Source organism: Lupinus angustifolius, chromosome LG01 (assembly GCF_001865875.1).
Source record: "Lupinus angustifolius cultivar Tanjil chromosome LG01, LupAngTanjil_v1.0, whole genome shotgun sequence".
Classification (NCBI taxonomy): Eukaryota; Viridiplantae; Streptophyta; class Magnoliopsida; order Fabales; family Fabaceae; genus Lupinus; species Lupinus angustifolius.
Window position 1 is genome coordinate 17221730 of NC_032009.1, and position 14788 is coordinate 17236517.

The 14788-nt window shown below is 34.9% G+C and overlaps 1 protein-coding gene across 1 annotated transcript; it reads right to left on the reverse strand.

Annotated features, from left to right (window-relative positions):
* On the reverse strand, positions 12409 to 12957 carry LOC109355873. The gene has a single exon (XM_019599172.1). The coding sequence runs from the start codon at positions 12955 to 12957 to the stop codon at positions 12409 to 12411; it is 549 nt and encodes a 182-aa protein (XP_019454717.1).

Below are 14788 nucleotides of genomic sequence, written 5' to 3' on the forward strand. Positions count from 1 at the left end.
TCTAGATGATATGTCTCAATTTTAATCTTATTTTATATTAGTTCTTGTGAGACTTTCCACCTAAGTTTACCTAACATAGACTCAAACTAAGGCACACATCTTAAGACTTCTACTTACAAGTAAATATAATCAAAGTCCTGAATCTATAGATGCAACCTATGAGTCTTCGGCTTGTTGTTTGTTGTACTATCTTCAAGCTTTCTTTTATATGTGTTTGCTTTATCAAAACTTCGATTTGCCGTAAATGTGTAGGTCTTGACTCTTTGAACTTTCAACTTCGCGTTAGGATAACCGGTAACACTTCTAAAGCTATGATCGAGAATGTGCTCTGTTTGGAAGACTTGGAGCACAACTTATTAAGCATAAGCCAATTATGCGATAAAGGTAACCGAGTATCCTTCGATTCTGAATGTTGCATTATTTGTGATAGTATACCTAATAATGTTAAGTTTGTTGGTCATCGTATAAACAATATATACATGGTTAATTTGGAGGATGTCACTACATTACTCTCAAAGTGTTTCATTTCTTGAGATAATGACATATGGCTTTGGCATAGGCGCGTTGCGCACATACATATTAAACACTTATAAAAATTGTCTTCTCATGATTTAGTTGTTGCTCTACCTAAACTTAATTTCAAATCTAAAAAAACTTGCAACACTTGCCAAAAGTGTAAGCAAGTTAAGAACTCATTTGCGTCGAAAAATCTGATCTCCACAACAAGGCCTTTGGAGCTTTTCCATATGGACCTGTTTGGACCATCGCAAATCATGAGTTTCAGAGGTAGTTATTATGCTTTGGTAATCGTAGATAATTTCTCTAGGTTTACATGGACATTTTTCCTTTCTGCTAAAAGCAATGCTTTCAAATCCTTTAAAATCCTTGCCAAGAAAATCCAAAATCAACTTAACCTGAAAATTGCATATGTACGTAGTGACCATGGTAGTGAGTTTGAGAACCACCTGTTCGACAAGTTATGCAATAAACATGGGATCTTGCACCAAGACCCAACTTCTAGAACTCGTCAACAAAATGGAGTTGTTGAAAGGAAAAATCGAGTATTAGAGGAGCTGGCCAGGACCAGGTTAAATGAAAGAAAAGTGCCTAAATACTTTTGGGTTAATGGTGTACATATAGCCTGCTATATCATGAATTGAGTACTTGTTAGGCCTAAAATTTTAAAGACTCCTTATGAGCTTTTGAGAGGCCGAAAACCTAATATATCTAATCTTTATGCCTTTGGATGCAAGTGTTTTATTTTAAATAATGGAAACCGTGCTTTAGGAAAATTTGATTCAAAGGCTGATGAGGGTATATTGTTAGGGTATTCGATGCATAGTAAGGCATTTAGAGTTTTTAATATATATACTATGATTGTAGAAGAATCGATCCATATTCATTTTGATGAATCTTCACCAAAAGAGAAAAGAAAGGTTTTGCCTAATGATGTTATAGGTGCTTTGGGAGAAGCATACACTAAGGACTTGGAAAAGGACAAAGAGGATCAGGATGATCAAGAAGTCAATGAGGACCATTAGGACTTGTTGACAATGTGGAAAACCAAGAAAGGTCTTCCACTTGATAAAGTAATAGGTGATATCTCTACGAGGGTGGTAACCTGTAGTTCTTTGCATACTTTTGTAATTTCATTGCTTTCGTATCACAGTTAGAGCCTAAGACATAGATGAGGCCGTAGAGGATGAGCATTGGGGTATAGTTATGTAGGAAGAGCTAAACCAGTTTGAACGTAATAATGTGTGGGACTTGGTCCCCAAACCAAAAGACCATCCGATAATTGGCATTAAGTGGGTCTTTAGAAATAAACTTGATGAATCTCGCTTAATAATAGGAAACAAATCACGCCTTGTGGCCAAGGGATACAACCAAGAGAAAGGTATCGATTACGATGAAACTTATGCCCTAGTTGCAAGGTTAGAAGCCATTAGGATGCTATTTCCATTTGCATCGATCATGAACTTTTTAAATTGTTCCAAATGGATGTCAAGAGTGCCTTCTTGAATGGATTCATTCAAGAGGAGGTTTATGTCGAATAACTTCCCTATTTTGAAAACTATAAATTCTCGAACCATGTCTATAAACTCAAAACGGCACTTTATGACCTAAAGCAAGCTCCTCAAGCTTGGTATGATAGACTGAGCACTTTTCTCTTATAAATGGGATTCGTAAGGGGCAAAGTCGACACAACGGTCTTCATCCAAAAATCGGATAATCATGTTTTGTTATTACATACGTTGATGATATTATTTTTGGAGCTACTAACGACCTCAATTGCAAGGAGGTTTCCAATTTGATGCAGTGTGAATTTGAAATGTCAATGATGTGAGAGCTTACCTTCTTCCTCGGATTACAAATTAAGCAAATGAAGAGTGGCATATTTGTCCACTGGTCAAAATATTGGAATGAATTGCATCGCAAGTTTGAGATGGAAAAGTGCAAAGAAGCATCCACACCTATGGCGTCCTCATGTTACTTAGACAAAAATGAAAAAGGAAAAGCGGTAGAAGTAACTAAATATTGCGGCATGATAGGTTCTTTATTGTACTTAACTATGAGTCGCCCTGATATTATGTTTAGTGTTTGCATGTGTGTGAGATCTATGCCTAAAACATTGCATTTTAGTATTATTAAACGAATCATGAGATATTTATAGGGAACTCTTAATATGGGATTATGGTATCCTTGGGATGCCTCACTATCCTTTGTAGGATATTCCAATTCTGATTTCGCTAGGTGTAAATTGGACCAGAAAAGCACTAGTGGAACTTGCCACCTATTAGGCAATTCCTTAATGTCATGGCACGACAAAAAACAAGCTTGTGTTGCTTTATCCACCACTGAAGCGGAGCACATTGCCGCATGTGTGTGTTGCGCTCAAATCCTTTGAATGAAGAAGCAACTTATGGATTTCGGTCTCAATCTAGAAAAGTTACTGATAAAATGTGATAATACAAGCGCCATAAACCTATCCAAGAATCTCATCTTGCATTCTAGAACCAAACATATAGAAATAAGACATCATTTCTTGTGTAATCATGTTAAAAAAGGTGATTGTATGCTTGAATTTGTTGAAACCACTAAACAACTAGCGGATATTTTCACCAAGCACCTTCTACGGGATTCATTCTTTGTTCTCAGAAGAGAACTTGGAATTCTTGATGAACAATATCTCAGCTACTTTGGACATTGGTATTGTATACCTTTGCATGACCATTATGCTAATCTATATGATATACGTTGAATGCTTGTTTCCCTTGAGCTTTTAAATTATATTCTTGATTCTATGTTTATGTGCTAGAAGTGTGTAATTCTGTCTAGAGTAGATTCTTAGGTTAAATGTCTTAGCATGCCCTGTAAATCTAAAAAGCATACTTAATTCTGCAATTTTACTAATGTTAATCGATTACTCTGTGCTATAATTGATTAAAATAAGATCCAGTAGCCTAAGCCTTTTGAAAATTTCAATCTTCAATCGATTAAGTCTTCCTTTAATTGATTAACTGAGCTCAGATGTGTAAGACTTTAACTAGTCTTATTCGATTAATAGAAGCGTTAATCGATTAAATACAGTAGAGTATATCAGATTCAGTACGTGTTTTGGAAAGATTTTTCAAACCCTAAAATCACAAATTTCTACCCCTTTTCTATCAATTGGTAAATTAAATCCTAGTCATATAGCAATCCAAACCGAGCTTCAATACGCCTAGTTAGTCATCAATTTTTCCTAAAATCTCCATAAATTCGAAAACCTAGAAACTTCCCCAATTCAAAAACCTAGCCTAGAATCACCCTAAATCAATTATATAATCGATTAAACCACTCTAATCCTGAAAAGATGGCTGATGGAAAGCAGAAAAGAGTCAAAACAACGGCTAATCGTCCAAGGAGAACTTAATACGGCTCTGCAACCGGCTGTGGTGATAGGAGGGATCGCGGTGGCCCCTACTACTCACTAATTTTACAAGAAACTCGCTTAGCAAAATTCCAAGGAACGAAGCCAACGTACATCCGTTATGCAGATATGGCTAGGATGGTAGAACAAGGCTTCGAGTTTCCTCACGGATTAGAAATTCATGGTGTGAACCAGTTTCTTGAGCTTAACGGAAAGGTATATCGTGCTCTAGTTAGGGATTTCTATGCTAATTTTAGATACAAAAATGATAGTTATTGGTCTATAGTTTCGGGAAAATTGTTTGAGCTGAATGAGACCTTATTTCTGGATGTGGGTGGGCTGTGCACTGACGGTTCCGACCTAGGAGACTACTCAAATGAGTTATGGAACTCATTTATGCAACTGAAATGTATAAACCTTGTTTTAGAGGACCGCACTTGTACGTGCTAGGAGAGTTGTCAAAGGTTGGATCGCTATCGGTTGAAAATTGACTTCTGCATTATATTGTGGCATATATTCTGGTGTAAAGAAACACAAACCATGCCCAACCAACTATCGACGAGCTTAACTTTATGTTTTCTATCCAAGAAAACATAATGATTAACTAGTCCGAGGAAATTCTAAACGTTATGTATGGTATGCCAAACTCTTCAACCAAGTTGCTTGCTTATGGTATCTTCAAATCCCGCATCATTGGCCATCTAGAAATAGATACATCTGATTGGTGATTATCACAACAAACTCTCATAAGCACTTGATTGGCGATAATCTAATCTACAAAATGGGAATCTATAAGTATGATAATGTCTGGCAATACCAAGAGGATCACAACACAACTATGGATTATGATTTGTCTGATGAAGAAATTTCAACTGCTATGGATGAGCAGATTCCTGAAAATCAGGGGGAGGCTGCTCTATGCCTTAAGAACCACCTTTCGGGATAGCTCATTTGGACATCATTCGGACACTATGGGTCTCTAAGGAACTTCATTCAGTCGGAGTTTGAGAGACAAAATAAACGGTTAAATGAAGAAATCAACCACTTAGACTTCCTCAGCCGGACCAGCCACGACATCATGCATCCGCAAGAAAGACATCATCCGTCACCACCTTAGAAATAGTTTAGGAATGTCTAGCCTTTAGGGGGTTATGTTTTGTGGTTTAGTATATCATTTGGGTCTTATACTTTATTTCATTTTGGGCCTTGTGTCTTTTGCTTGTAATATGTTTTCAAACTCTTGCTATGTACTCGCTTTAATTTTCTACTTCATGTTTGTTTTTTAACAATGTTTAATTATGTCGTAGTTTATGAATTGTAGTTTTTATGAGAATCTTGATCATATCTTACGTGTATACTATATATATTTGATTAATACATGCTTAACCCGAATAAATCGGAATTATTAATCATTCTATGCCTGATTGCGTTTATACATGTTGGATCTATAATACAAACTTTGTCAATTTGATTCTTGTCAGTTTAATCGATTAAGTGCCTTGATAATCGATTAAATGCAGTAATTTGTGTACTTGTTCAATTCTTTAAAAGTTGGTTAATCAATCACGACCTATACTTAATGATTAATTACAGTTTCTTTTCACCAATTGTAATATGTCTTCTTACTTTTGACTAGTTATTATCATTTAATTGCCTATACTTTTTGATAATATCAAAAGGGGGAGAAAAGTTGATTTGTTGTTTGATGTGTTTCAGTTTGTTGAGCTTTCGTAAGTTTGCTACCTAATCTTGCTTAAATCACCTTATTGCTTGGTTGAGAGGGAGAACAAAGTGAGAGGGAGCTGTGCAACTTTGACATTTAACCAACCTAAGAACACACATGTTGATCATCATCAAGCTCATCAAACAACAATTTAGTGTAGAGTTTGTCATCATAAACAAGGGGGGAGATTGAAAGCGCAAAGAGTCAAGACTTGCACATTTGACGCTAACCTAAGTTTGATGAAGACAACAAACATGCAAGCTTGAAGATCGTACAACAAACAACGAGCCGCTCAAGGGTTGCATCTATAGACTTAGGGGTTGTAAGATTTAATTTTATTAGAAGTCTTAAGATGATTGCCTTAGATCAAGTCTAGGTTAGGTAAACCTAGGTGGAGTCTCACAAGAGCCTTAATATAAATAAGATTAAAATTGAAACATCACATCTAGATATCATATGATAAGTAGGGTCATACATTCACATACATAGTATTATGCATTAAAAATATTATATTTGAAAACAACGTATATCATGTGCATATCATATAGGTAGTTTACCTTACATCAAGAAAAACATTTTAATCAGTATAATCGATTAAGTATTATGTGTAATCGATAATCGAGAATTACAGTAGCTAACCAATTTGATGCTGATGGTGTGTTAATCAATTAAGATGCTATATAATCGATTAAGACGTAACAAAAAAAACTAACTTTTAACAGTTTGTTAATCGATTAAGTGGATGAATAATCGATTAATAGCAGCATCAGTATATTTGGTATAAATGCTGGAACTCTAGCCCATGTGGCATAAGGTTCATATTTTCATATCTTGCATATTAAGAAGATCTTTGAGCATACATTGTCATATAGGTTGCATTAGAAAAGTTTAGAGAATAAGAGCATGTCGAATAGGGCTTAGAACTTGAAGTTGTAGCATGCATCTCTAGGGCTCTTTTGAAAATTGTGAATTTTTTTGTGTGAAAACCTTTGCATAATTTTCTCATATAGAATAAGTTCTTGTGAGTATTCTACTTAGTGTTTTTAAGTTGAGTTTACATCATTATATTCGAGTATTCGATACTCAAGAAAACTCAAAATATGTTTCAATCAAGGAAACAGATCTCTTTGTGAGTAACTTCACTTCAAGAAGAGTTCTTGTTGTTCTTCACGAAGAATAGAAGGTCTTGGTGCAAGCGATACTTGGCTGGGGCCTAATCGCGAAAAGATAGGTGATCTTAGAAGGCGAGATAGAGAGGTCAAACTGAGGTTGTCAAGCTTGTAGAGTCCAAGATAGTAGCGTATTAGTTTTATCGTTTATTGGAAGTTTGTGTGTATCAAACATTTTTCAATAGATAAGAATAAAAATTTCCCGACATCAGAAGGGGAGCCTGAATGTACTTTGTAGTGGACCGAAAACAAACCAGGATAAAAATTTCTTTGTGCACAATTTTTTTAACCCTAATCTCATTTACTTTTGCTTGTTATATTCTTGCTAATTGAATTGATTATATATTACATATTATAAATTGTGTAAACATCATTCTATAATCTATGTAATCAATTAACTGCATAAGGATTGGTAATCAGTGACTTGCATAGCAAGAAATCATTAAAATCAAGAATCTGTAAGAACTTGGGATAATCGATTATCCACACGCATAATCAATTAAGTCCAGCACAAACTAATCGATTAATACCAAGCTTAATTGATTAAGTGCAGTAGTTTCCTATTTTGCGCAAAAGATAGGAAAAGTGGAGTAAGTGATCCGCGACACCTACTCAACCCCCTTCTAGGTTTATTCTGACATGTGATACCTAATACCATTCACTTGGGAACTTGAGCTAATTGATAATCTTATGTAGAATGATAATAAAAATGTGCATTACAAAGTCATATATTAGATTTGTGGGTGTGGCCCACAAGTCAAACATTTATTCGACAAAATCATCTTATGAGTTTCTTGTTGAAAGGTATACCAACAAGAGTACTCTAACATGTCTACATATCTTCTCTAAAACTCAAAGGTGTCATTATAGATGATAAATATGGGCATTGTCCATGGACCTGCCCAAATTGTCCACAAGAAATGCGGGTGAGCCATCCATTTTTTATCCATCAACCCATTCTGCATGGCTTGCTTACTCGTTAAATTTTCAGGAACTTATAGCCGACTAAACAAGCTACCTGCAGGCATACACCGAAAGGCCCATAATATTCATTATTCAAGACTTCCATCATAATCATTTCTTCCATTTCATTTCTTTCTTTTCTCAATTATCGTTACTTTTCATTCCATTTCGGTCTCATTATTGTCATTCCATTTTTCGTCAAGCATAAGATGTTCCACTCTTCCATTTAATTTCTTAAATTCTTCTCTCATTCTTCATTTCTTCCATTCTTCCCTTGATTTACCTAGGAACATTCAGCCCACTAGCAATGATGATGGCAACTGCTATCTCCTCATCCGACAAAGACAACGGTCATGACCGTCACAACAACTAGATCCAAGTTTGATTTTTCTCAATTCAATTTTCCCAATTTTACCAATTCAATTATTATGATTATGATATGTGTTTTTTTCAATTTATTACCCGACCATTTTGAATGTGGATTGTGCAACAATGGTCACGCCATGTTTGGGTTTTTCCTTTCCACAATAAGTAAAGAAGAAAAACATCCTGATGAATAAGATATGTATGTTGTGTTTTATATGCAAATTAAGAACCTTATCCAACAATTTAATGAGAATTATTGAAGCACTGTTGCTAGTTGTACATAGATATAGTGAAGTAGTGAGGTGGGGTTTTCACTTCCCATGGTCAGCTATGATGAATGAAGATGCAGTTTTATATTTGGAGATTAATGTTATAAGTGGATAAAATTGATATCATCATTTCCTACTTGATGAGCTAAATAGGATGTTATAAGTGGGTAAGATTGTGTACATGATTCCTTCTATTTTATTGCCTAGTTAGTAAAATTGAAGGTCGAGAGAGAAACAAAAACTAAGAAATTGGGTCTGCTACTTTATTGTAAATTAGGTGTGGTTTGCGGCCCTGCATGCTTGTTTTACCATTTTAAAATTGGCAGGACATACAATTTTGTCTATTAAGCTTATGTAGACATTCATGTGTCCGCTTAAGTTATACGGGCATATTGCGGTGATGGGTAAATTGGGTCGGACAATCCATTTTGCTATTTCTAGGCGCGATTAAAGGTCACGACACTTGCGTGAAGACTTTTCCATTATAAATTACCGAAGCATTAATTAATGGGGAGTCATACCAACACAAGAAGGAGGACTATTTTGCAGCTTTTGTAATGAGCAACCATAATCTTCTCATAACCTTTTCTCTTCTTGCACATTCACTTACCTATTTTGGCAACTGATATGCAATTTGTTGGATTTTTATCACACTACCTCTCAACCCTTGAAGCGATTTCATCATCCACATGGGCATGTCAATCAACAAATGTCATAAGCTTTAGAATATTTTATGGTTGGTAACAATATGGTCTCTTTATAACTAACCATAAATGATATTATCTTCAATTAAACCCACACATCTGATCAACCAATTTTAGCAGTAGTAAATATGAAGTCTTGGCTTTAGATTAATAGCAGAAGCGACAAGCCTGCAATGATAAACTCTAACTAGGTTGCGAACACACACAATTGTTTATGAAATTGTTTTAAACCACTTATTTTTATTATTAGACACGTCATTTTTTCTAAATTTTAGTGTTTTAATTTCATGCCATTATTTACCTTTGCTATCCTATTAATAACAATTATTTTTCGCTGGTAAAAAAAAGAGTATCATTAAATGCTTTGTCACCATACACATTCCTATTGTTGTGTTGTCTTTCTCTTTTGTTTCAATATATGTACTTGTGTCTTCAGCTCTGACTGCTTATGTCGGAATACACATTCCTTTGATAGTGTCATCCTTCCTTCAATAGTCTAAAATTTATTAATAAATAAAATGATTTGATTGTACTATATTTTTTTTGGTAATAAATCGTGTGAAAATATATTTTTTATCGACAATAAAAACTTTATTGATTTAGGGAAAAATAATTAGGAGAACAAGTGGTACTCTTACTCTTATCCACGAAATCTCTACATCAACAAAGAGAAAGACAATATGATGGGTGTCTCACCCAATCTATTAGTGAAAAAGAGAAAAAGAGGAAAACGAGCATTGAGAAGACTCCAAGAATGAATAAAAATAAGCTTCATCCCATCATCTATTTGGAACCTCTTGTGCTCCAAAATGACTTTGTTCCTAATGTGCCAGATAGTCCAAATTATCACAAACCAAAGAGCCACCCACCATTTTTGTTTCTTCTTCTCCAACCAAATAGCTTTTTCATGGATAGAGAGCATAGACATGACATTATTATGAATAACAGAAGGGAGCCCAAAACAAGAGTAAAGCTTTTGCCAAAGCAAATATGCATCAGAACACGGAAAAAACAAATGACTAGAAGATTCCTCCACCTCACCACAAAGAGAGCAAAGAAGAGTGTCTTGAGAAGTTAGCCCACCTCTATGAGCAAGGTTCACCTTAGTTGGTAACCCATACAAAGCAAATTTTCACACTAGGCACTTCATCTTTGTCGGGACGTTACACTCCCAAAGTCTTTTGAAGAAAGCAATACTATTGTTTCCTTCCACTTTTTGTAGAGTTTTATAAGCATTTCTGACTGAATATTTTCTATTAGTATCGTGAATCCAAGACCAAGAGTCATCAATGTGATGTTTAAGCATTAAGCCATGTAGTTGTCTAAGGAGTTTTGCAAATTTATCTTCATCCCAAATGAACAAATTCCTTCTCCATCTTAAGTTCCATGACCAAACCTTGTCATTCCATGTACCTAAGGAAGCAACGAATGCCTCTTTATCAAAAGCCACCTTAAACAATCTAGGAAAAGAATTTTTGAGGGTATCACTCCCCACCCATAAATCGGTCCAGAGTTTAACAGAAAAGCCACAACCTAGAGTCCTAGGAATACCACCATTTACCCACCCACATCCTATTTCTTCCTTATTCTGACTAAGATTCCCTAATTCTATCCACCAAGAAGAGCCCCTCCTAAAGCATTCCAAATCACCTACCCTTGTACACCTTAAAAAACCATCTCCATACTTCAACTTTAAGACTTTCACCCAAAGAGAGTCTCCCTCAAATAACAATCTCCATCTCCATTTACCTAATAGAGATAGGTTGAACAAGAATAAATCCTTTATCCCAAGACCACCTTCCTCCTTAGGCCTACATACTTTCTCTCACCTCACCCAATGAATCCCTTTTCTCTCTTCCCCTTTCCCCCACAGAAAACATCTTTGGATTTTTTTAATCACATTTATAACAGAAATCGGGGCTTTATAAAAAGAAAAGAAGTAGATAGGTAAAGAACATAGGACCGATTTAAGAAGAGTAACCCTGCCACCAAAGGAGATGAGCTTATGCTTCCAAAGAGAAAGTTTCTTTTGGAAATAATCAACGATAGGAGACTAAGTGGAGAACCTTTTAGGATTTGCCCTAACTGGGATTCCTAAGAATTTGAAAGGGATTGAACCAACAACAGAAAACAATTTATCCACCGCCTTCAAGATGAAGTCACGACTCGAGTTTAGACCCATGAAACAACTTTTATGGAAGTTAATTTTTAGCCCAAACGCCAATTTAAAACATTTAAGGATACTTTTCAGCACCATTACATTATGCTCAGAATTCTCTCTGATTAGAAGGGTGTCATCTGCATATTGAAGGTGGGAGATAGACACCGCATCCTTTCCAACCTTATACCCAGAGTAAATGTTCTTTGGAATTGCCATTCTGATGATGCCACTTGGACCTTCAGCAACAATAAGGAAGAGAAAATGAGCTAAATGATCGCCTTGCCTCAATCCTCTAGCCATATAAAATTCTTTAGTTGGGCTCCCGTTAACCAAAATAGATACATAATTTACCTGAAGCAATTTTTTTATCCACATCCTCTATTTAAGACAAAAACCCAACCTTTCCATCATATAAAGGAGAAACTCCCAATTCACTGAGCTATACGCCTTTTCAAAATCCACTTTAAGAATAAAGCAATCTCCTTTCTTCTTCTTCCTAGCTTGCTCAACAACCTCATTTGCCACCACCACTCCATCCATGATGAATCTACCTTTGATGAATGCAGACTGACAATCAGAAATAACCAAGTGGATCACCTTTTTAATTCTAGCAGCAAGAAGCTTGGAGATAATCTTTTGGATGCAACCAATGAGGAAAATTGGACGAAAATCATTGAGGCCCTAGGGACTATTGTTCTTTGGATAAGAACAATAAATGAGGCATTGCATCCTCGAGGAAGATTCCTGCACCTATAGAAGTCATCCACCAAGTTGATCAAGTCGTCCTTAAGACAATCCCAGAATTTTTTGAAGAAAGTAAAATTATAACCATTAGGTCCAGGACTTCTATCACCCTCACAACTCCAAATGGCTTCCTTGATCTCTTTAGTCTCAAATTTTGCAGTTAAGAAAGCATTATTCTCATGAGACAAACAATTAAAATCAATACCATCAAGAGAAGGTCTTCTCTGGTAGTTCTCGTCAAACTTAGCCTCAAAGAATGTTGTAATGTAGTTTTTAACTGTAACTAGGTCTTCAATTCATTCCCCCATCAATATCCAAACTAGTGATTTTCTTAAAACTCCAGTTTTTGTTAATAGACAAATGGAAAAACTTAGAGTTAGAGTCACCTTCACGGATCTATCTTTGTCTGGATTTCTTCCAAAGAAGATTATCCTTTTGTCTAGAAAGACGCCACAACTCAGCATTATCCGATTGTCTAGCCATGACATCATTCTCAGTAAGACTACGTGTGCTACCTTTGGCATCAACAAGATTAATAGCCACCACCTTGTCTTCAATTTGTCTATCCAACATACCAAATTGCTCTTTATTCCAACACTTCAAGATCACTTTAAGATGCTTTAATTTCTCCTTAAAAACAAAAGATCCCCTTCCACTAAACTCTAATTTCTTCCATTCATCAACGACAAATTGACTAAATCTATGATCAGAAAGCCAACAATTATTTGTACGGAAAGGAGTCGGGCCCCAATCAGAAGTATCAGTGTTGAGAAGAATTGGACAATGATCTGAGAAAGTCCTTGGAAGACCCAATTGAACAAGATTGCCCCATTTGGTCAACCATCCATCATTCACTAGGAATCTGTAAATCTTGCTCATAGCCTTCCCATTGGAAAGATGCCAAGTAAACTTCTTTCTAGAGAGAGGTAAATCAAACAGCTCCATGTCAAGATTAAATTGATTAAACTCCTCACAATCCCTACTATAGTCGCGTCTAGTAATGCCTTTTATGTCCTCCAGTTGAAGAATTGAGTTAAAGTCACCAACTAGACACCAGAAACTATCATGATGGTGTGAAAATCTTAATTATAAAGATAATAAATACAATTTTTTAGGTGTGGTGTATATGTTCATGTTTCGTATGATTAGTAGATCTCTCATTAACTCTGAGCAGTATTTTAAATTTCGTTTTTGATCGCAATTGCGATTATGATTGTGATCATTGTAACTATGATTATTATAGTCATTGTGCTGCGAATTGTAACTGTTGTTATGTGAATTTTTTATGATTCAAAAATATTTTTAAATTTGATGTAGTTTGATGCAGTTATGTTGTAATTCAATACAATCATATCACTATCTTTTGATGTCACATCGTAACGCGGTATGATGTGATTGTGATCCACAATTGTTATATAACAATTGTATCACATGTTATAGTCCACAATTTGAATATCTGCGTCTAAGTAATGCCTACAAACTATCCATAAAGAGATACATTGTGAACTCTCCAAAATTTGACTAACAATCGTGAGGAATGACAAATAAGAGAAGACGGATGCACCGCCAACCATTTATTTTCGCGCAAAATGGACAACTGCTACGTGTCCTTATTGACCGGTATTGACGGTTGGGGCACTCATTTGTGCCCCTTGATAGAGGAACCGTGAGTCCGTGCTCCCATGCATGTGTCCCCTATCTTTGAAGTTGTTTGTTGTAGTTACCTATAATATTATAAAATATGGTAATGGTAATAACACTGAATAAAGAATCTAGGGTTTAAATTTTGCAGGGCCGAACGATTTTCCTTAAAAAAGGTAAGTGTTGTTTCTAGAACATTTTCGTATTTAATTGTGATTTTTAAAATCAATATTAAGTATTTATTATAAATTATACACACGCCGCATCATTAGTTAGAGGAAAATAATTATGAAGTAATGTAAGAAAATAAATTGAGAATGATATAGCAGAAAAAGAATAACAATTTTGTTAATAAAAAATCAATGATTTCACTGGTTTATGTGAAGAGACTTAGGATGACACTTATAGAAGAATTGATGAGATAATATATTTTAAATATATTAAGGACTTCGTTGGTAGACATGATAAGGAGAAATATATTATATGATATTCCTAGAGTTTTATGAGTCATGAGACAATAGAATAATATAAGATATCATGTGGGCATATATTTTATCATATCCACATAGTGTATTTTATAAGTCATTAGGAAGTTTGAATAGGAATGATGAGGATAGGATAATATGTTTTTTTCCTCATACATGAACACCACTGCCATATTATACCACCATTGTGACCACCACATTAATGTCATGTACTATATCCTCTATCCTACCTTGCATCATATCCCGATCACCAAATAAGATCGGAAAGTTAAAAAAATTGATTTTCGTTATAGTCCATTCTATATCTATTTTTCATTTCTTAACAAATACCTTAAATATGTTCATAACAACAACCCTATATATATATATATATTCACTCTTGTCAGGGATTGCACAACGACAAATATGCTGTATAGGGCCCTAATTGTTTTGACTCACCCAATTTCACATTTTTTTATTCTTATAAAAACATAATAAGTCTCTTGTTTTTTGAATTATTATACATCACATATGAATTTGTTTAATTTTTTTTTATTGTTGTAATTATTGTATTATATTATCATAGTTGGTTTAAAATTAAAACAAGAATGTACATAGACCAGAAAAATATAAGATCATTCAAAGTTCATTAAGAATGTGATTAAAAAATA